Genomic DNA, 22,600 nt, shown 5'->3' on the forward strand with positions numbered 1-22,600 from the left:
AAGGAAATCTCCTGAACAGCATATCAGCTACCGAAAGGTGAGAAATTTTCCGACACATTGTGGAACTATGCAAACTGTCACCTGTTTGGGTGAAGGGTGACCTTCTGAGTGTGACCTTCCTGAAAAAGAGGTTAGTCCCCCGCAATATATTTCTCCTTATTGCTATTTATGCCTACTTCATTGCTGAAAAATAGAGCCGTGGGCAATTTCTTGTGACAATTTGAGGTTCATTACATCTCTGATGTATGCATTCAGATAGCCCTACAGTGCATTTGATTAATTTCACATTCATACTGCATCAGCACTTTGTAATGATTGGGTTTGGTGAAGTAGATTCATTTCACATTAATTTACATTAAAGATATTTGGTGTGACATATGAAACCCCTGTATATAATACTATGAACAACTTCCTTTCAATTCTTCGACACCACTGAATACAACAGAGTATACTATATTGTTTTATAAAGTTGGCATGGGCCCTTATCCTCAAAGACTATCCACCCAGCTAGCCAATCAGCTGCCTTGTGATCTCCAACTTTATAAAATTGTGCACCTTTATCCACTAAATAAGCTGATTTCAAATGTGATGCCTGCACAGGGCCAACCTTAGCTGAAAAAGCAAGAAAATTAAAAAAGAATCAGCTTGATATCAGGTCTGTTGCATGATTGTTTATAAAAGGGATGTCATAGAGAGGCAGAGTATTCCAGAAATAAAGATGGACCCAGCCTCTCTAATCTGTAAAAGAGCACATAAAAGATTGTGGAATACTTTAAAAACAATGTACCTCAACGTCAAATTGTAAAGTCTTTGCAAATTGCATCATCTACATTGTATAACATCCTCAAAATTTCAGGAAACCTGCAGATATGTGTGTAAGGGACAAGGCCAAAGACCTTCAGCCTACATGGGTAATTCACCTGAATTGTGTGAGAATTGTGTGAGAAATGTCTACATTAATAAGGTGTCGAGCACCAGGGCCCTCGTGTTTCCTCCTTCCTATGACCCTCCCAGTAGCCGCCCCCCCCGCATCAGACTCAAAATACTGATGCTGGCCTACAAAGCCAAACATGGGGTAGCGCCATCCTACCTCACAGCTTGGATTATACCTCACACTGCACCTCGCACTAATACGGCTCGCCTGGTCCTCCACCGCTGAAGGTACGAGGAAGACACTCGTAAAAAATCTTCTCTGTCTTGGCTCCTAGGTAGTGGAATCTGATGTGGGGGGGCAGCTACTGGAAGCCAGTGGAGGGAGTGTAGCAGTGGGGTGGTGTGCCCACCCAGTTGTGCAACAAAAACAACACAGTGGCCATAATCTGCGTCTAAAAGAATGTAGTTTAAAAATGCCGATTTATAAATGCAGACTCAGTGTTGTGACTGCTTATGAACCCAGACTGAAACACTCATCCAAAAATTATTTGGGATTTTTACATTTTTTTTGTGGGAGAATTTGGGAGGGTTGAAAACCAGTCATGCTGCTTCATTTTGAACATCTTCTCAAGGTCAGAACAGTACAGTTGCTGAGTATTTTCAAACGGCAGCTTAAGACCTTCCTCTTTAGAGAATACTTAGACGAACTTGTCATTTTCAGAGTAAAATAAACAGAGTAAATAAAATTTTTGACTTCAAGGTTGGAGTCCTACTGAACCAGAACTGATGACTTAATTGATGGTAATAGGAATCCTTCTAAGTCACTCTGGATAAGGGAATCTGCCAAATGCCATAAATGTAAATGTAAACCCACTGTTTCAAAGTGTTCTATGGTCAGACAACTCTTATTGGTAATAATGGGCACTGTGTCATGCAGACTAAAAAGAAGGGAAACCTTCCAGCATGTTATCAGTGTTCAGTTCAAAAATCAACATCTCCTAATCATCATGATGGTATGTGGGTCTTTAACTTTATATGGTATGGGCAGTTTACAGGTTTTGGAAGGAACTATGCATGACATAGAGCACGCCTATTTCAGAGAAAACCTTGCATATTTCAGCAGGGCACTGTGAATCCACATACTGCAGCTATTACAATTGGCCAGCCGGCAGTCCAGATCTTTCACCTATAGAGAACATATGGTGCATCATTAAACAAAAAACACGTCAAAGGTGAACACAAACTTTTCAGCAGCTGGAAACATATATCAGACAAGAACAGGACCAAACTCATAACCTTGATGTTCTCAAATGGCTTTGAAGAGAAGATGCTACACAATGGTAAATAGGCCCCCTGTCCTATTTTAAGCCCTGTAGCAACCATCAAATTTGAAATTAGCTAATTTTGTACATTTACCAGTCTAAACATTTTTTCACAAAAATGGAACAAAATTCACAAAAATGGAACAAAAAAGCGCTAATTTAGCGCTAAACAGTTTCTGCAAATCAGGCATATTATACGATGTCTTAGGTCAGGATAGCTTGCCATATTCTAATAGTATGCAGCATGGCCTGTTATCTGACTATTGACATTTTCTTTCTTCTAGGATTAAATTGATCTTGAAAACCGACAGACTTCCAGAACCCTTCCAGGACGGACAGACTACGCTTTCTCCCGAAACCTTTTTTTTAAGCCCATGCTGTTTGCTTGGTACCATTCAGACATTTGCACTGGCGGTCATGACTGACTTTAATAGTCCTTCCCCCACCAATGAGGACAAAACCCTGCAAAATACCCTGGCAACGGCTGACATTGTGGTCCTTGTTGCTTATTTCCTGGTGGTCATGGCAGTAGGATTGTGGGTAAGCAAACCTCAAACCCGTTTTTCAGTGCAAATATCAGTGGAAAAACTGGTTTGACTTATTTGTGTCAGTCCTTGGTTAATCCATTTGTTTTCCGGTGAAGTCCATGTGGAGAACCAAACGAAACACAGTGGATGGGTATTTCTTGGCAGGCAAAAACATGACTTGGTGGCCGGTGAGTGTTTGACATTGATATGCTGTAAATCCCCACCTCGCAGATAGAATGTCCTGTGACCAGTGTGTCTCTGTGTCTCCAGGTGGGTGCCTCTCTTTTCGCCAGTAACGTGGGAAGTGGCCACTTCATTGGCCTGGCAGGATCTGGGGCAGCATCTGGTATTGGTGCGACAGCATATGAGTGGAATGTAAGAGCTACCCTTCTTGATCCATTCATTCTGGCATTTTTTTACTTGTTGCGTTTGCATCTTCATTACATGTGCAGTTTGCAGTCTGCATGCAAATATGTACAAGAATTTTAACTTACCAATGGCCATACTGTAATAATAGGGATCTAAGTCAACAACAACAACAAAAACATGTATTTCTTATCACATACAGTATGTCTCAATGTGCTTTGATGGGCCCTACAGTTGACAAGTTAATTATAGTTGTAGTAGATTTTTAGTGCAACATGAGCAGAATGAAAGCAGAAAGAGAGCAGAACAGAACAGCACAAAACAGAACACAAGATTAAACAGAAAGAAGAAACTAAATGATTGTCCATGGCTGCAGGATAATATAAATATAATATAAAATGGTCAATACTGTAGTCTAGCTGCAAAGATGTGCACATTAATAGAACTCCCTATAATGTTAATTTTAATATGGTTTATAATATTAATCAGTTATATGATTATATGATGACACGTTATCACATGATCTGGTAAAATGCAGAATAATTTGTAATAAATGTAAAAAATGAATCCCATTCCTCAGGGTATGCTGATGGTTTTGGTGCTGGGTTGGTTCTTCCTGCCCATCTACATTGCCTCAGGGGTGAGACATGCGCAATCTTTTACTTCGCCATCTCTTAGCCATCCTTGATGGAGCTGAGACACCTCTCAAACCTTTCCGCCAGGTCACCACGATGCCTGAGTATTTGCAGAGACGATTTGGTGGGAGAAGAATACAACTATTTTTAGCTGTGTTGTATTTATTTATTTACATCTTCACAAAGATTTCAGTAAGTTTTACAATGAACAGTTCTCATGTGTTGTGTTTTTGATGGGGAGTTTAATGCGACTGCTGATGTGCCTGTAGGTAGACATGTATGCTGGGGCCGTTTTCATTCAGCAGGCTCTCAGGTGGAACATCTACCTGGCTGTGGTGGTTCTTATTGCCATCACTGCATTCTACACCATTGCGGGTAAAGCACAAATAGCCAGTTTTCATCTAAATGGAGCTGTTGTACAGGTCAACTAACTGAGTGCATGTTGTCTAGGTGGCCTGGCTGCAGTGATCTACACTGATGCTGTTCAAACTCTTATAATGCTGATGGGGGCTCTGACTCTTATGGCCTTCAGTAAGAGACTTACAGCCAGATTCCAAATGATTTATTATCTATGAGCTTGTCATTAGCAGCTAATTGGACCCATTTGTTTGCTTTTGATGGGTCATGTGTGGCAAGGATTATATATTGTTATGATGCTGGTGATCTTATGAAGGTTTTGTGGAGGTGGGTGGATGGCAGGCACTACTGGATGGCTACAGCAGTGCTGTCCCCTCAGTTCGGGACCCCAACACCACCTGTGGAATCCCACGAGAAGATGCTTTCCACCTGTTCCGTGACCCTGTGACCTCTGACCTTCCATGGCCTGGAGTCCTCCTAGGAATGTCCCTTCCGTCCCTGTGGTATTGGTGTTCAGATCAGGTATATTGATTGCATTTATAAAATGCTTCCAATGTCCATTGGTGTATCTCAACCATCATGCAGAGGTCTTCTATTTGACCCACTGACAGTATTTTAGAGACTGAATGACTGTATGCTTGATTGTATGCTGTAAGTTGTGGGAGTTTAGAGGGTTTTTTCCCCTATAGGTCATTGTTCAGCGCTCCCTGGCTTCCAAGAACCTGCTCCATGCTAAAGGTGGTTCCTTAATGGCTGCATATCTGAAAGTTCTGCCCTTTTTCATGATGGTTCTGCCAGGAATGATCAGCAGGATTCTTTACCCAGGTGAAGTAAAATTGACCGAATTTAACAGGACTTAAACAGGAGACAATGACAGGGCGCTATGGCTGCAATTGGGAAATGAAGTAAATATGGAAATGTGATCAGTGTATTCTCCATGGTAAATAATCCTCGATTCAGGGTAATAGTCCTGAATTCGAGTGGCAGCTTGGACACCCTATAAATGGGGACAATATCTGTGGGAGCGGGGAATGGAAATGACCTTTTTGGTGTTCCAGTGCGATGATGATGAAATGAATGAAGCCCCCCTGCACCTGTGTTTGTAGATGAGGTGGCATGTGGAGATCCTGACGTCTGTAAGGAGGTCTGTGGGAATCCAGTGGGCTGTTCTGACATTGCTTATGCTAAACTAGTCATGGAGCTGCTACCTTCTGGTCTGTACAGCGTCACCATCTTAGCCCCAACACATCCACTGCAGCTGTATATGTTTTGTGTGTGTGTGTGTGTGTGTGTGTTCCAGGTTTGCGCGGTCTCATGATGGCAGTCATGCTCGCAGCACTAATGTCCTCCTTGACCTCTATCTTCAACAGTTCCAGCACCATATTTACCATGGACCTGTGGAGGCATCTCCGACCACAGGTTTCTGAATGGGAGCTCATGATTGTTGGCAGGTGGGGTGTGGTACCTGATCTCACACTCCATATATTCAACGTAGACACAGAATGTGTGTTCAAATTAGACAGAGAAAAGGCCTCTTTATTGCACGTCTGACTCTGCTTTTGTATATTTTGTGACTTTGCGTATGTCTGACATGCCTGTAAGCGTATGTATGTACCTGTAATTGTGTGTGTCTGCGTGCAGGGTGTTTGTTCTGGTGCTTGTGGTGGTTTCTGTGCTCTGGATCCCTTTGGTCCAGGCCAGTCAAGGAGGGCAGCTTTTTATATACATCCAGTCTATCAGCATTTACCTGCAGCCTCCTGTCTCTGTGGTCTTCATGGCTGGATGTTTCTGGAAGAGGACCAATGAGAAGGTGCATCCTCCTCACATATTCCAGTATGATTCAGTTCTTCTGTGGCTTGCTGTAAATATATCTGCTTTGATTACTTGGGAGGCTTCAACTGTTTAATTGTTGCTAATCTAGTTTTGGCACAAAGTTGTCACCAATTTAAATACAAAATAAATACTTTTCATTCCTTACAAATGTCTGAACCATTGTACTGATTTTAACACTCTTTTCATCTTTTTTTCATCTAATTTTTCTCGTGCTACCGCTATACCTATGAACCTCTAAACTTATATTACATCTGTAGACTACAGGTTTCAGGTGTCTAAATTTCATCCAAAAATTGCTTGCTGCTGTTCTCTCTCTTGAGTAATATAATATATAATTTCATAATCACATATCATACATATCATAACATCAAAATGTTGAGGTATGACAGACAATTCAGATGAAATCAAAAATAATTTACAAAGTGTAATACTAAATGAATTCAGATGGATTTCTTATGAATAAAAGTTTCAGATGGCAGCAATAGTTCTAATGATGTTTGGTGGTTTTCACTGCAGGGGGCCTTCTGGGGTCTGGTACTGGGCCTGCTGGTGGGCTGTGTCAGGATGGTGCTGGACTTTGTCTATCCTGTTCCATTGTGCTATGAGCCAGACAGCCGGCCAGACATCATAAAGTATGTCCACTACTTGTACTTCTCCATTATTCTGTCTACGTTCACGTTGGTTGTGGTGGTGGGAGTTAGTCTGGCCACAGAGGAGCCCACTCCTGAACAGGTGAGACAGACACTATGAAAACATCTGTGACGTCTATTTTTAACGTGTTGCATGCTACCTGTGGTTGGAACTTGCCTAGAGGACCTTGAAGCTTTTCATCTTTTCTCCTTATCGATCATCAGCTCAGTCGACTGACATGGTTCAGCAGATTTGACCAAGTGCCAAAAATGGCAAAAGCTGCAGACACAGAGGTCCCTGCTGCACTTGAGATACAAGGTAAACAATGCCTCACATGACCGGAGGAAGGGTACGTCCTGCAAATGTTGTATTTTCAGCAAATATATGTGGCTGTTACTTTGACACTTATACTCACTCACCATTTAGGCCTGTTACTCAGGGTCAGGGCTGCCGGGGCCCATCCCAAGATACTGGGTGCAGTGCAGGGCACCAGCCCACTACAGGGCGCACACACGCTATTCACTCACACACTCAAACCTACAGTCAATTTAGAGTCGGCAAATCCACCTAGTGTGGATTGGTGGTCGGGGGAAACCGGAGGACCCAGAGGAAACCCGTGTCAACACGGGGAGCTGTGGGGGACCTGACATCATGACTGCACGGGCAACGATTGGTTTTCTATTCCCCATTTGGGGGGTGTAAGGGCATCCTCGGGGGGCAGCAGGAGATTCTCTGACTGGCCTGAGAGGCATCTACTAACCAGCTCACAAAGTAAAACATGATGCTGAATTTAGCGCCTTATTTGAATTAAGGGTGGTAAAGGTGGTAGTAGCCTAGTGGGTAACACACTCGCCGATGAACCAAAGATCCAGGTTCAAATCCCACTTACTACCAATGTGTCCCTGAGCAAGACACTTAGCCCTAAATTGCTCCGGGGGACTGTCCCTGTAACTACAGATCGTAGTTGCTCTGGATAAGGGCGTCTGATAAATGCTCTAAATGTAAATGTAAATGAATTGCCAGTTCCACCTTAAAAAAAAAAGCAGGCTGCAGTACCCATATTCTCTTACAAACAGAGAATCTGTTTTTCAGAAATTGAAAGAACGTTTTAAATTTGTATATGCCCACTGAAAACTCACCTATTAAGGATAAAATAGTATGTGTAGAAATAGTATCAACTAATGCCTTTAGTCAAAAAACATTTTTCACTGTAAAATTGACCTTTGAACTTTGCTCATGTGCACATAGATTTACATTTACATTTACATTTATGGCATTTATCAGACACCCTTATCCAGAGCGACTTACAATCAGTATTTACAGGGACAGTCCCCCCTGGAGACACTCAGGGTTAAGTGTCTTGCTCAGGGACACAATGGTAGTAAGTGGGATTTGAACCTGGATCTTCTGGTTCATAGGCGAGTGTGTTACCCACTAGGCTACTACCCTTATTTATGATGAATATGGACATTTCCATATAAAATAAACTGTATTGCATGCTTCTCACCTGCTGAGAAGTATTTAAGTGGAACAGAAAATTTGAATAAGGAGCTAACTTCAGTGACTTCATATTTTATCATACCCATGAATGCAGGTTGTGAGCTTGTGCCTGCTTGCTGCTGCCACATGGGGGTTTCCCCAGGGCACCAAACAGGAAGGACTGCCCCTGACGGGGGGAGAGCCTACAAATGGCACACACACAACCTCCACAAAACCTTGGAGGTGTGAGGCCATGTCACTAACAGCTGCATCGCCATGTGGCCCACTTTGGGCGCCTTTTGTGGCTGCCCACTGCTCACCAAGGGTGATGGGTTATAAGCAGAGGACACATTTCACTGTCACCATGTGCTGCACTGTTTCACAATGACAATCACTTCACTTTCGACTAAACGTTGTTGCTGATGAAGTTTCCCCTTCGTGGAAATGGGTGGTGCAGTAGTGGCCTAGCAGACTTGTGAATCCACCCTCAATGTGCCACTGAGGTACCCGCATGGCTGCCCACTGCTCACAAAGTGTGATGCAGAAGACACATTACAATGTGCACACTGGGTGCTGTGTAGCACACATGACAAATACAGACTATCACTGGTATTCTCTGATGGTAGTGCCCCCTTTCAGCCCTGCCACCTTGCAAACAATGTTCAGAAATGGTCTGAAAGATGGGACAAAGAGTTCAAGATGTTCACAATGCCAAGGCCTCCAGATTCTGCAGATCTCAGTCTGATCGAGCATTTGTGGGAAGTCTGATCCATGGAGGTACCAGTTGGATAAGATACACAGTATAGTTCACGAGGTCTTGTGTAACAGGCCATAGCCGATTTAACAGCCCAACAGAGACCTACACAATATTAAATAAGCTGATTAAATTCATAGGTCTCCATTACAAGGGCTTTTTCATTACTTTGTTTGAAGAGATTTGTTTTCTTAAAGTGTATATGGATGATGGACCTAAATTAATTCTGTATAATTCAGAGTTTCTCTCTCCAGACCCCAGCTTCAACTCATCCAAACTGAAGACTTTTTTCTTGTGGTTGTGTGGAATGAACAAGCAGAAGGAGGCACCGCTGCCACAAGCCAATGTCTCCTCCCTGGAGGAAGACCCATGCATGAAGAGGGTGGTGGACGCCAACCTAATTGTGTGCATCAGTGTGGCAGTTTTTCTAATCTCCTACTGGGCCTGATGGGACAACCAGCATCCACAGCTAGCAGGAGTGATATTTTTCATGGACTAACTAGCATGCGATGGCTTGTGAAACTGATCATGACACTCCAGACTGGACTGGTCACCTAAAACCCATTTTAAGTGTACAGGTCAGAGTTACACAAACATGTTGGCGCAGTCATATTTAAGGTAACCTGTGAAACAATAATTTTATCTTTTGAGACATCCAAATGATTAATAGATATAAAGATTATGAATCTATCAATCCCAGGTCACAAACACATATGTCTCCAGCATATAAAACAATATAAAAACAAATAAATCAAAAGAATGTGAATAAGAAAACAGCTTTAATCAATATTACTGATACATTTTTGTTGATTTCAAAATAATCAGAATACAATTATGATGAAAACGGTACAAATACATCATACATACATTTATAGGCCCATAAACCTTAAAGTAAGGCATATATGTTATAAAAAAAAACTCTGCATTGGAACCTGAGCTTCCCAGATCTGCGCTTTTTAAAAATTAAAAAGCTCCAGGAAAGTGCAAAGAATAAAGAAGACGTCCCAGAAGAAGTGACAAAAACTGATGTATCAGTTTGATGTAGGCCGAGAAAAGAAGGAGTGTTTTTGAAGAAGCAATGGATCACACAATCGACATTAGACATCTTTTGGGAAATTAATTTTCATATTATTTTTTCAATTGAAAATAAAATGTTTAAATATAATTGTTGTACTCAGCACAGTAGTTCTTTTCATTATTTCTTTGCATGGTTTAAATTTTCCACAGTCATTTTAGCCTGAGACAGAAGAGTGAATCTATGTGACGGAAAGGAGAAACCATGAGAATTTAGAAGACCATCAGAAGGAAACAGAAGAGGGTCAGAAGAGGAATGTCTCCTCTTCCAGTCACATTTTAAAATGAGATAATGCATGAGCAAAATAATGAAAGCATAATAACGGTCACAAAATATGCAGAAAATGTTTAGGCAAAACCAGCAGTAATTATTTGGATTTTCAGTGCAGTGTATGCTGTATACGAAAGATGCATCCATACTGCCATGTCCAGGGACCACAGGTTCCAAAAAAAAAGGCTGCTTTAGTGGTGGTTTAGTCCGAGTGAGTCCAGCAGACTTCCTTGAGAAGGGAATGGGGTGATCTGATCTACGGTGGGCGTCCATCACAGACTGGTAGATTGGTGCTCGGCCTCTGGGGGTGGGCTTGGACTTTGGCGGTCCACTGTCAAATCAGGAACAGGGCCTGGACCTTCACCAATTGTGGCTGCACCCTCATCTACAGAAGTATAAAGAACAGTTGGTTACGATGTAAAGCACGTTTTACAGAAGTCCAGGGTACTGTCTGTCTGGTGCCCGGGGAACAGTGTGTGGGGACGGTGCTCTGCTCAGTGGCACCTTGGCGGATCGGGATTTGAACTACGGGATTATATTCATGATAATGACTTTGAACCCTCTGTTACACTGTTTAATATCATTACCAGTATGGAGTCATATTTTTGTGATGAAAAAGAATCATGAATTTGGATGCCATATAATGTTCATTATTTAACATTTAACAAGTTGTGTAAATGCTAAAAAAAAGTACACACTATTATAGTCATGAAAAATCTGTTAAAAATCTGTCCAATTATATGTGTTTGACAAACGTATATAGTAGATGGACGTGTCATAGTATTTAAAATTCAAATCTTAAGTCTTTAAATGGTGTTGGTTTTACATTTTTTTCTTTTTCATTGAGGAGGCACTATAGTTCAGCCAAGTTGAGCAGGTACCACGCAGAGATCTTTTGAACAGATGCATTGTTACAGAACTGTACCCTGGGATGCAAATGACCGCCAACTCTCGTTAAAAAAAAAGGAGTAGAGAGCAAAGTCGGCCCGGGAGCGCGGGTTAGTGATGCTGTAACAGCAGTTTAGTTAGTGCTGTTAGCTGCTGTTGGACAGTAGCAGAGTTAGAGTTTAACATGCAAAGCTCATAAGCGTTGTGGAACATTAGTACACGCAGTCTTCTTCACACACACAGAGGCCGACAGGTAGGCAGAGCGACAACCAGTGCATTCCTTTCTTACCGTCGCCTGCATTACCGAGTGTCATGGAGCTGGATCACACATCTGCAACATGGCAATAGATCATGCTTCAGCACATAGATCACACCGAAATCAGGGAGACGGATCTCTGGACAGGGATTACGCTCAGCCAACACTTCACTTGATGAAAGAGACGATTTCATCACACAGTGCAGCGCATTACAAGTGATTACAGAGAGATGGCAAAGCCTCGCCCGTGCTGCGTGATGATAGGTATTGAGGATCCAGGTATTGAGGAGGTGTTTGAAAGAATAATTAACACTCAAATTAACTTCCCACTCGTTCTCAGTCATGGCATGGAACATACAGAAAGAATGCATGTGGCTAAAACCATGGTATATAAAAATGTCTTAATCCGGGCAAGATGAAGACAGAGTAAAACTCAAAAGTTCAGGTTCCATCCCAGCAGGCTCCTCACCAGATCACAATACCTCGGAATCTGGTTCATTTCAAGCAGTAGAGGGCTCCTCAGAGAGAACATCACAGTCAGCATTCAGATACCGTGCGAAATCCTTCGCCATAACACTAAGCCCAGGTCTAGCACATAGTGCTGAGACAATCACCGGTTTAAAAACAGGCCCTAAGATTCAAGTAAATCTTACACCAAAACGTATCAAACTGTTCTCGGTTCCTGTTATTTCATAGTCACTTGGTTCTGCGCAATGACATTTTTTTTGCCTTCACTGCTCATGGTCATTTTAAGAGACATCAGTGTCAGAGTAATGACATCCAATTTTGCGAAGTAAAACTCATCCTGTAATCTGTCTGAAAAAATACAACAGAGTGCATAGAATGATTGTATTCATAGTTGGCGTCATAGTGAACCAGAACTGAAAACTTCACTAATGGTAACCTGAAAGCACGCCGTAAGTCGCTCTGGACAAGGTCGTCTGCCAAATGCCATAAATGTAGTATTTTCCCTTGTATATTTGACATCTACTTTAACTCAATACATAGACTTGTGCATCTGTGGCTGTAGCCACCAGAGCTGATCTGTCCTTGTAGTAACTAGAGTGAGCCTTACCTGTGATGACCTTCGAGGCAGAGTTGCAGATGTCGTTGGTCGGTGGCTGTGGCGGAGGGGGCACCCGTGGTCGTGGGCGGGCTCTAGGTGCTGGGCGTGGCCGCTGGTCAGAGCCAGGTTGAGAAGGTCGATCATGTGGTGGAGTCCCAGGTGAGGTAGGCGTGCTAGGAGGGGAGGGCTCGGCTTCAGTGCTGTTGACCTGTGGGGGCTGTGGTGGAGGGTGGCCTGGTGCTTGCAAGGGGAGCTGGCTGTTAGAAGATCGGCGGGGTATGCCTGGTGGCATGGGGGAGGGACCTGTGCAAGGGGTGGCAAGGGGTTTGGATGGGGTGGATACAGGAGTGGCCTGGTTTATGGTCGGAGCAACTGAGGAGATCTGTCTAGGTGGAGCTGGGGCTTGTTTCTTGGTGCCTGCACAAAGAAAAAAGTTAAATTCAGTTATGAGGATCGCAGTATTTTTTCATCTGGAATGGTAGAAATATGGACCATTTCAGTTTCTATAAATAGTCTTGTGAAAACAGGTATCAATTAACCTCAAATGTAATATAATCCCAGATTATTTTTAAAAACTGAAATGCTCCTGTCCTCCTGCTACAGCTCCAGAAGCCTAAACTCCTAACAGTCTGTCACCACTGCAGCTTGGTCTTCTGTGTGCCCCTGACACTGCCTTGCATCAGACTTTTTCCAGAACATCCCACAGATACTTGATGAAATTGGAATCTGCCATCATGGAATATGGTTTCCATGAAGACTCCATGGACCGGTTCTGTTAATAGCCAAAATGGTTCGGCACCATGTGGTTAAGCAGTAAAATGGATTCCGTTTGAATTGCAGAGTGGAATTAAGTGTCTATCTGCGTGCATCTGAAAGGTACCAACAGGACATTGAGCAAACGCTCCGGCATGAAGACTTTCAGCTGGTGCTGGTGGTTCATGGCACACTCCCACTCAAATAGAGGGAAGGTGTTGAATTTGGTAGCTGGTAGCTGAGCAATTGAGGCACAATGGAGGATGATGTGAGCAACTTAAAGACACCACATTAAGCTGGACATCAAACACATTCGATTTGAAATGTCTAATTTCTATTATCTGACTTATTAGGTAGGTGTGTCATATGGCTGCTCCACAGATGTTTCATACATAAGATCTCCATCTGATTACTGCACTTTCACACATTCCCAAAGAACATCCTGTAGCTAAAGTGACCATGATGATTTGTGGTGTTAAGGCTGCATGCATAGAAACAGATGTGTATAGTGGTTCATATATTCTAACCACTCACATAGTTATACTGTGAACTCCCTGTGAACTTGGTCCAGTACTTTGAGCTTACCCAACACACACTGAGGGTGTCCAGTAAACTCAAAGAACCCTGTAGAGGTAAACTTGCAAAGGCCCAACAAGGCCTAATAATTGGGGGAGAACCTAAGAAAATCTGGTACAAGATGATAAAATACAACTGTATTTTAGGAGACAATAGGAGACAACGAAACCTTGGAGTAACAATAGACAACCGACTTTCTTTCTCGACTGTAGATTCCTTCTCTACAATATCAGATGAATCCGCCCTTATCTGTCAACCCAGGCCACTACTGGTTCAGTCCTTAGTAATCTCACAACTGGATTACTGTAACTACCTTCTAGCTGGTCTACCTCTAAGAACCATCCAACAACTTATACAAAATGCAGAAGCACCACTGATCTTCAACCTTCCCAAATTCTCCCACACCACCCCTCTACTACGTTCCCTCCACTGGCTCCCAGTAGCTGCACGCATCAGGTTCAAAATACTGATACTGGCCTACAAAGCCAAACATGGAGTAGCCCCATCCTACCTCACAACCCTTATTACACCTCACACTGCACCTCGTTTACTCCGAGCCTCCAGTACTGCTCGCCTGGTCCCTCCATCTCTGAAGGTAAAAGGAAGACACTCATCTAGACTCTTCCCTGTCTTGGCCCCTTGGTGGTGGAATGACCTTCCCCTCGAGGTCAGAACAGCTCAGTCACTGAGTATTTTCAAACGGCAGCTCGAGACCTTCATCTTTAGAGAATATTTAGATGAACTTGTAACTTTCTTATTGTTATTCACAGAGTGAATAAAAAGATTGTATTCATAGTTGAGGGTCCTAATGAACTAGAACTGATCACTTCATCGATGGTAACTTGAAAGCACGTTGTAAGTCGCTCTGGATAAAGGCGTCTGCCAAATGCCGTAAATGTAAATGTAAACAATGCACAATTGCTGTTAAGCTCAAGGTAGTTTATTACCATTTCTAACTAAAAAGATAACGGTTGGGTAACTCAAGATCATTTATGGGCATTTATAACTATTTATGATGACTTGCTGATTAGGTTCACTTACCTCACACACCTTAACATTTCTTCTTTTGGGTGCGCATGAGCAGTAAAGGCCTATGTGGCCACCTTTTTGGTCATCAGTCACACTTTGAGAATATTGGTGGCCAACCCAACTAGGGATGGACTTGTGATTTGGGACGAGTCAATTGTTTGGAAACATTAGGGGAATTCCCATTGGAGGATGTACTTGTATTTAAGATCCATTTTGGCTTGAGGACCACGAATACTGAATTCCCTATTAAAGAAGCTTGCTGCACTACTTTGACTTCAGTTATTTTTAGACTTAGTCTTTTTTCAGAGGAAGATCCTGAAGGAATTCTTCAGTGTTGCATGGATAGTATGACAGTCATTTTTGTCACAGTGTGTGAATAAAAAAATATCAATATTCGTTTGTCATCTCTCACCTCTGCGGACCGAGAGTGGGCTCGGGCCCCGGGAACTTCCTGCAGGGGATGCCACACTCAGCTGGACTGGGGACTGTGCAGCACTGTTGGGGCCGTTCCTCAGGCCTGTTAGTGTGGAGGTTGAGCTTGTGGTGTGATTGGACTCACGGGTTACCTGGCTACAAGATCTATAAAAACCCAGAGGGGACAAGAAAAAAAATATATCTGTATAATATATGTTTGATTGGTTTGGTAATGGACACGATCCTAAGAACAGAGGTTAGGCTTGTGGTCTGCTGACCTTATTATGAGGTCAGAAACCAGGGAAAAAGAGACGAAAGGAGGGAGGATCTTGCTCTCAGTGTTGCCAGGAGAGTTTTGTGTTTATTATTTTTGAAAAACCTTCATCTAATTTACAGTGCATCCAGAAAGTATTCAGATTATGTCACCTTTTCCACATTTTGTTGTGTTATAGCCTTTTTCCAAAATGGATTCATTATTTTCCTCAGAATTCTACACACAACACCCCATACTGACAATTTACTTGGGATTTTGGCAAATTTATTAAAAATAATATACATTAGTATTCACAGCCTTTGCCATGAAGCTAAAAATTGAGCTCAGGTGCCTCCTGCTTCATCCTTGAGATGTTTCTGCAACTTAATTGGAGTCCACCACTGGAAAAAAATCAGTTGATAGGAGATGATTTGGAAAGACACACACCTGTCTATACTACCCACAGTTGACAGTTCATGTCAGTGCACAAACCAAGCATGAAGTCCAATGAATTGTCTGTAGACCTCTGAGACCGGATTGTCTCAGGGCACAAATCTGGCACATCATCTGTAAGTGGAAGAAATTCTAAACCACCGGGACTTTTCCCAGAGCTGGTGAGCATCCTAAACTGAGCGATCACCTTAGTCAGGGAGGTGACCAAGAACCCGGTAGCCACTCTGTAAGAGGTCCTCTTTGGACAGAGGAGAACCTTCAAGAAGAACAACCCTCTCTTCAGCAATCCACCAATCAGGCCTGTGTCGTAGAGTGCCAAGGAGCCAAGACTCCTTAGTAAAAAGCACATGGCAGTGGAGGCACCTTAAGGACTCTCAGACCATGAGGAACAAAATTTTCTTTGGTGGGAATGCCAGGCAACGTTTGGAGGAAACCAGGAACCACTCGACACCAGGCCAATACCACTAGTCAGGACAGAGAGAAGGATGACTGCAGCAATGTATAGACACATCCTGAATGAAAACCGGCTCCAGAGCGCTCTTAAACGCGTACTGAGGAGACGGTTCATCTTTCACCAGGACAATGACACTAAGCACACAGCAAAGGAGTGGCTTCAGGACGACTCTGTGAATGTCCTTGAGTGGCCAGGCCAGAGCTCAGACCTGAATCTGATTGAACATCTCTGGAGAGATCTTAATATGCCAACGAGGAGAATAATGAAACACAGTAAGGCACACTGTGACATGACTAAATGTGTCCTCTGCATTTAACCAATCACCCTTGGTGAGCAGTGGGCAGCCATGACAGGCACCCGGGGAGCAGTGTGTGGGGACGGTGCTTTGCTAACAAAAAACAAAATGTGGAAAAAGTGATGCCCTGTGAATACTTTCCAGATGCACTGTATGTATGTTTAGTAGATGCAGCAGTTATGTATGTATGTAGTTGGTGCAATTTTTGGAGCAGTTTTTATTCTATTTTCCTATTTATGTTTGTCCTGATGTACTTCAATGACATTAGCTCTTTGAAAAACAAAGATAGTATAGTTATCTTGACTAGCAAGCCACCCAGTAAACTCTTTATGTTCATTTATGCGACACGCACACACACTTCCTCTACTGACTGCGTGATCTAAGGGCAGACAAGGAGTCAGCAGCACAGGACTGTGGAGTCCTGTGCAGAGAGACAGGAAAGAGATGGAGGAGTGACTCAGAAGTCAGGAGCAGGGGAGACACACCAAGACAAGACAGTCCTGGAGCTGATGAGGAAAGCAGACAAAACCACGCTGCTTGCCGCCCGGGAACCTGCGGTAATTCTTTATAATTATTTCAGTTAGTAGATCTGTAATGGTACACGTTAAAGGCTCACTATGTATTTTTAACCGTCATTTTTCATGTGCAATGAAATATAATCTCTCAGATTGTATAAGACCAGCACGTGGATCCTTACCTGCGCTCATCTGCATTGTCCTGCTGCTTCTGGAGTCCTTGTCCAGACAGCAGGCTGGCCTGGTCAGCCTCAGAGCCCAGAGATGGCAGCTCGGGCCCTTCCCCTCCAGACTCCCCTGGAGGTAGTGGGGGCTGGAAGGCGGGTGAGGAGTGCGGCTGCTTTCGGTTTATAGTGCCAGTTCGGCGCACGGCAGGACTACAGGTGAAGTGTTGGGTAAAAGACAAAGAAGAATGTTTTTTAGACCAGCAGACCCCACATGAAACAGGACAGCAAGGTTTTCAAGGTGCTACATGCTAATAATCATTGTGTGTTGCTGATAAATTCTCCTAAAGGTTCAGGACACAAAGTGGCATTTTTAATATAAGAGTTTACTTTAAACTTTAGTAATCAGAATTTATGTAAAATGGTAAATGTTTAAATATTGTGAACCAAATGGATATATAATCGAGTATAGATGGGGTCTGCTGAAATTGTGGCTCCATTTCTATTTATGGCATTCAGCAGATGCCCTCATACATTCTATAGTGTGGATAGTGCCAGAGGTAATCTGGGTAGGTCGTGGTAGTTGTAATTTGAATATGATTTATTCTGAGTTTGTGAAACCAGTGCTGGAAGATCATATTGGCAGAGTGTAGTGCAGTATGGGGTGAAATTTGTTTTCTGAGGTAGGTGGGTTGTAGATGGTGCTTAGTAGGTGGGCATCAGTCTTTTGAATCTGATGCATGCAGCGACAGTAAAAGCCATTGAAGGGAATGTACCAATGGGATGGTGTAGGAGAACAAGACAATAAACTGCATTCTGGATCATTTAGAGGCACAGTGGAACTCCAAGGTAGACCTGCCAGTAATGAAATATAGTGGTATAGTTCTGAAATGTCAAGGGACTGAATATGTATGTGGTGAATGATTTGGAAGTGACCGTGAAAGATCAGCAACATGAGAGGGAAAGAACAAGTGATTCACCATGGCTACCCTAAGGCAGAGTTGATTTTCAGATGATGAGCTGCCAGTCACAAAGGGACGTCTGGCAGATATGCAGAGATGCTGGCGGAAACATAGGTGCCAGATGGAGGATAGGATAAGCTTATTGCTCTCTGTAGAGCAATGATACATAAACCTCACAGTGGTACAGATCGAGGTGCTTGCATGTTGATAGTTAACCGGTAAGGTTAACAGAAAGAACGTAGATAGCTGGTAGATATAAGATGCATTGTGCCTGTGATGCCACAGCAGTCCTGGACTAGCCAAGTGCTGCACATCACACACACACACACAAGGGTTCCAATCACTCCCCAGCCCCAGCTCATTCAGTGTGGGTGATTAGAACCCTTTATATGTTGCGTTTCTCCCTCACTGCCATGTCCTGCACTGGTGGTGTTATGCTGCTTTTCAGTTTGTTGTTGTGTTTTCTGCTATTAAAATTCACCACTTATTTGCACATGTCGAGCGTTTGCGCCTCCATTTCACCACGTGGCATGACATGGACTTGTTTCATGCTGAGAATGCACTTAGCTCCAGGGTTAATAGAGCTTAGAGTGAATCAGTATAATTGAAATTACAAAAGAATTATTCTCTCATTATTGTTTCAAATTTATGGATTTAAAGAAAAAAAACATGTATATGTTGCATTTCCACCTAAAAAAAAGTTCTTTCCTCTACAGATGTTCACAGAGGGTAAACAGAAATCCTATACATACACAATGCCAGGAAATCCAATTTGTACCAGTAGACCACCAACCCTTTCCCTTGCGAAACAAGAAATGGCTTTAAGAATTATTAAGAAAATGGCTTATTTTAAATTTGATTAAAATGTTCAGTGGATTATTCTGGAGTCAGAAGCAGAGAAAGCAAGTCAGAACGCATAGTAAGCACACCAGTGAGAACAAAGCTGCTGAGAGGGTAAAAGACTGCTGTCAATGTGGCACAATGTTTTACAATAGTCAGTGAGTAAACATCTCATTTTTATTGATTTTATGAAGCATACAACATAATAAAAAACAGAAGCAGAAATGTAGTGCTTTTGTTGCTGTCGGCCTGGCTTTTTTTCGTCACGGCAATTTCTCGGCCGCTGGGTTTTCTTGAACTACCACTGCCTCGTTGGCCACTACATACAAAGCAGACACGGAGGCAGAAGGACGCGAGTCCTGCCTGAGAAGTCGAGGATGGGAGGAGTACCTGTCTCTACGGGGGGACTCGCCCCCTTCTGATGACCCAGACTGACTGCCCGGCCGCCGCCGGTCAATGGAACCTGTGTCTGGCTCCGGAGTTCCAGGAGAGATTGTGGCAAGAACGGGAGCAGTGAATATGTCTGACACATTGAAATCCAAATCTACAAGACAACAATTAACATCCCACTGTTGTATTATTACTGAAAATCAGAGAATACCAATATTATTCAAATAATGGTGCATATTACAATATTTCAATCATTTCAACCCATCAGCATCAACTAAGTATTGTATTGACTGTATAAATGATACCTTTCAGAAGATTCAGAAGGTCGTACAATTTTCTAATAACATGACCATTTTTCACTTAACCCTTAGCAAATATAGCATAAATTAAAGCTTACTGCTTAATTACTATTGAACTGCTATCAGGTCAGTAGTCCTGCTGCCAATCCTGCTACGTGAATGTGGGTGATTTTTTTTAAGGAGGGAAGTTTTACCATCAGGGAAGAACCAGTCGGCATGTTGAATGACGAGTTCTATAATGGACACTACATGCACCGAGGTTGTGGCTGCCATCTCAGCTAACGAACTGCTGTAGAGTGCAACAACAGAAATCTTAATATTTGTGCAACAATCATGTTGTATGTTCAAGGCTATGTGCTAATCATTAACAATCTCGTGTGTCTCACCCTTCAGCTTTTGCCCATAAAAGGTTGGGACCCAGTATAATGGCAATGTTGCTCGGAGTCATTTTATTAGCCTCACTTTCATGAGCAAGCTTAGCCAAGAACTTAATCAGATACCTGTGGATTCAGAAAAGACTCGGTTAGGGTATATAACACTTCAAAGTACTGCTGCACTGTAGCGGCACTACCAAGTACAAAACTAAAAATAATACATTTGACATTTCACATGCTGCATTTGTTAAAATAATATACAGTACAGACCAAAAGTTTGGACACACCTTCTCATTCAATGTGTTTTCTTTATTTTCATGACCATTTACGTTGGTAGATTCTCACTGAAGGCATCAAAACTACGAATGAACACATGTGGAGTTATGTACAAGACAAAAAGTGGAGACCCGACCTCCACAGTGACCGGACCTGAACCCAGTTGAGATAGTTTGGGGTGAGCTGGATCGCAGAGGGAAGGCAAAGGGGCCAACAAGTGCTAAACACCTCTGGGAACTCCTTCAAGACTGTTGGAAAAGAGTGTGCAAAGCAGTAATCAGAGCAAAGGGCGGCTATTTTGAAGAAACTAGAATATAAAACATGTTTTCAGTTATTTCACCTTTTTTTGTTAAGTACATAACTCCACATGTGTTCATTCATAGTTTTGGTGCCTTCAGTGAGAATCTAATCTAATGTAAATGGTCATGAAAATAAAGAAAATCTTCATGGCTGCTTGGTTCACTATTGTTCACTATGTGTGTTCAGTTTTGTTGTGTAATGTAAAAAATGCGGTAGGTAGGTAGGTAGTAGTCTAGTGGGTAACACACTCGCCTATGAACCAGAAGACCCGGGTTCGAATCCCACTTACTACCATTGTGTCCCTGAGCAAGACACTTAACCCTAAATTGCTCCAGGGAGACTGTCCCTGTAATACTGATTGTAAGTCGCTCTGGATCAGGGCGTCTGATAAATGCTGTAAATGTAAATGTAAATGCTAGACCCATAAATTAGTTGGTGTGTCCAAACTTTTAACTGGTAGTGTAATGCAATATGTTATGCATATTTTGTAACTTAGACAGTGGCCTAATACATGCTGCAAAACACTAAGCAACAGCATTAAGAACTGTAGTTTGAGCCAATACTGGGTGTTCAAAGGAAAGTGTAATGATAATCAACCTAATGTTTCATATCAGTTCACATGATTGCCCCCTGTAGGCCATCAGTATGTAAGGCTCAAGGCCTCACCTAAAGTTGGCCTTGTTGCTCTTTGGCAGATGCTCACATGTTGTCCAGAGTGCTTGCAATCGCTTGTCTACATCTGAAATGCTGCAAATACAGAGGACAGAGGTCTTTCAGCTTGACCCACAAAAAAAAAAGATTCAACAAGAATACAGTCGGGTATTGAGCTATACTTGGAGGCGTGGATCCACTCATCATACAGCTGAAAGGTCATCAGTGGTTCAGGCAGCTCTCGGAGGTATGACTTCAGCGCTCCTGGTTGCAGAATGTAGGGGAAAATGTAAAGCAGCCAAGAGCTGTAAATTCAATCAAAAATGACCTGTCCTCAAAGCATTTAAGAAGTTTGGTGTTCAAAAAGACAATAAAGGAAATAATAGTAAGTGCATGCAGTATTCTGACATATTTGTTCCTCCAAGAAAAAGTAATTGATATCACAAGCAACCTATGCTAATAAAGCGGCCACACAACATCATTTTATTTAAACTCTGAAGGTGATAGCGCAGTGTGTTGATATTTTGAAGTCATCTCAAGCCGTGTTGGTATTTTTACTCTACCGGCAACAGCATGGGGGTCGGAGTAGAACTCTTCAAGCTGAGCCGTGGAACAGTCAAGGGCAGCCTTCAGCTTCTTTAGTTTTGAAGCCCCAGCAGCGATTCGGAAGAGACCCTGCACCAGCAGAGATGGAGGGTGTCAAATCTGCAACTATAAACTGCTGGTGGTAAGCAGTGATCTGCACCATGAGAAACTCTGTGTCTGAGGGGAGAGGAAATGTCTCGTTTCACAACTATTCTTGGCTACAGCAGCCCTGCTTACAAATACAGAAACGAGAAGTAGACAGAAGAACACCAGCTTGTGGGTGCATGTTGGGTGCAACAAAGGTTGCCTTTTGAATTGGACGGAATGCCTTGATATATGTTATTATCTACCTTTATTTCTCTCATACATCTTGTCTCGAGCAATGGATTAAACAATTGAGGATTTGGTAACAAAAGAACCAATATAAAAACATGGGAAGAATCACATAAATGTGAACACACATTAATCCAGTTCTGATACTTAGATGCCCATTTCGAGAGCTTACAGTGGTGGACAAGAGTCGTACCCCATACAATACAAACTGTGATAAGAAATGTGTACGAACACACAGTGTGTCAGAAATACCCAGTTGCCTCATCACCAGTTTTCCTGACCATATCTGGTAGGTACAGACAACTGCAGACCCATTTTTCTTTTGTCCATCCACCCATCCAATTCATGGTCAA

General features: G+C 42.6%; 2 protein-coding genes across 7 annotated transcripts in view; one reads left to right on the forward strand and one right to left on the reverse strand.

Moving 5' to 3' along the window:
• On the forward strand, positions 1 to 9,941 carry slc5a11 (solute carrier family 5 member 11). Of its 5 annotated transcripts, none has more exons than XR_003750252.1 (16): positions 1 to 130; positions 2,480 to 2,735; positions 2,839 to 2,910; positions 2,993 to 3,097; positions 3,669 to 3,728; positions 3,811 to 3,915; positions 3,993 to 4,098; positions 4,174 to 4,254; positions 4,397 to 4,602; positions 4,770 to 4,905; positions 5,187 to 5,294; positions 5,381 to 5,531; positions 5,722 to 5,890; positions 6,430 to 6,545; positions 6,768 to 6,861; positions 9,031 to 9,061. XR_003750252.1 is itself a non-coding variant. In XM_028985336.1 (16 exons), exons 2-16 carry the CDS (start codon positions 2,613 to 2,615, stop codon positions 9,222 to 9,224), a joined length of 1,926 nt encoding a protein of 641 aa, XP_028841169.1. In that variant the 5' UTR covers positions 1 to 130; positions 2,480 to 2,612; the 3' UTR covers positions 9,225 to 9,941. The 5 variants fall into 5 exon arrangements, 4 of the variants coding, with proteins under 4 accessions (XP_028841169.1, XP_028841172.1, XP_028841170.1 ...); XM_028985336.1 differs by having other exon boundaries at positions 6,430 to 6,645; positions 9,031 to 9,941; XM_028985337.1 differs by having other exon boundaries at positions 8 to 37; positions 6,430 to 6,645; positions 9,031 to 9,941.
• The window catches only part of arhgap17b (Rho GTPase activating protein 17b), a 19,436-nt gene continuing 6,374 nt past the window's right edge, over positions 9,539 to 22,600 (reverse strand). Inside the window, exons 11-21 of one of the 2 annotated variants that reach the window (XM_028985334.1) lie at positions 21,893 to 22,004; positions 21,512 to 21,593; positions 21,345 to 21,425; positions 20,115 to 20,228; positions 19,923 to 20,017; positions 19,430 to 19,583; positions 17,256 to 17,450; positions 15,102 to 15,268; positions 12,341 to 12,748; positions 11,299 to 11,340; positions 9,539 to 10,506 (exon numbers count right to left, since the gene is read on the reverse strand). In XM_028985334.1, the coding sequence (XP_028841167.1) occupies positions 11,333 to 11,340; positions 12,341 to 12,748; positions 15,102 to 15,268; positions 17,256 to 17,450; positions 19,430 to 19,583; positions 19,923 to 20,017; positions 20,115 to 20,228; positions 21,345 to 21,425; positions 21,512 to 21,593; positions 21,893 to 22,004 (1,416 nt within the window). In that variant the 3' untranslated portion in view covers positions 9,539 to 10,506; positions 11,299 to 11,332. The remainder of the gene's footprint in view (positions 10,507 to 11,298; positions 11,341 to 12,340; positions 12,749 to 15,101; positions 15,269 to 17,255; positions 17,451 to 19,429; positions 19,584 to 19,922; positions 20,018 to 20,114; positions 20,229 to 21,344; positions 21,426 to 21,511; positions 21,594 to 21,892; positions 22,005 to 22,600) is intronic. The other variant, XM_028985333.1, reaches the window with a different exon arrangement.

The sequence above is a fragment of the Denticeps clupeoides genome, chromosome 7 (genome assembly GCF_900700375.1).
Source record: "Denticeps clupeoides chromosome 7, fDenClu1.1, whole genome shotgun sequence".
Lineage (NCBI taxonomy): Eukaryota > Metazoa > Chordata > Actinopteri > Clupeiformes > Denticipitidae > Denticeps > Denticeps clupeoides.

Excerpts from the sequence above, each read along its gene's own strand:
- slc5a11 (XM_028985336.1), top strand. The coding sequence starts at position 2,613 with ATGACTGACTTTAATAGTCCTTCCCCCACCAATGAGGACAAAACCCTG. Across the intron at positions 2,911-2,992 it reads AAAACATGACTTGGTGGCCG|GTGGGTGCCTCTCTTTTCGC; the intron begins GTGAGTGTTTGA and ends CTGTGTCTCCAG. Across the intron at positions 5,295-5,380 it reads CATGGAGCTGCTACCTTCTG|GTTTGCGCGGTCTCATGATG; the intron begins GTCTGTACAGCG and ends TGTGTGTTCCAG.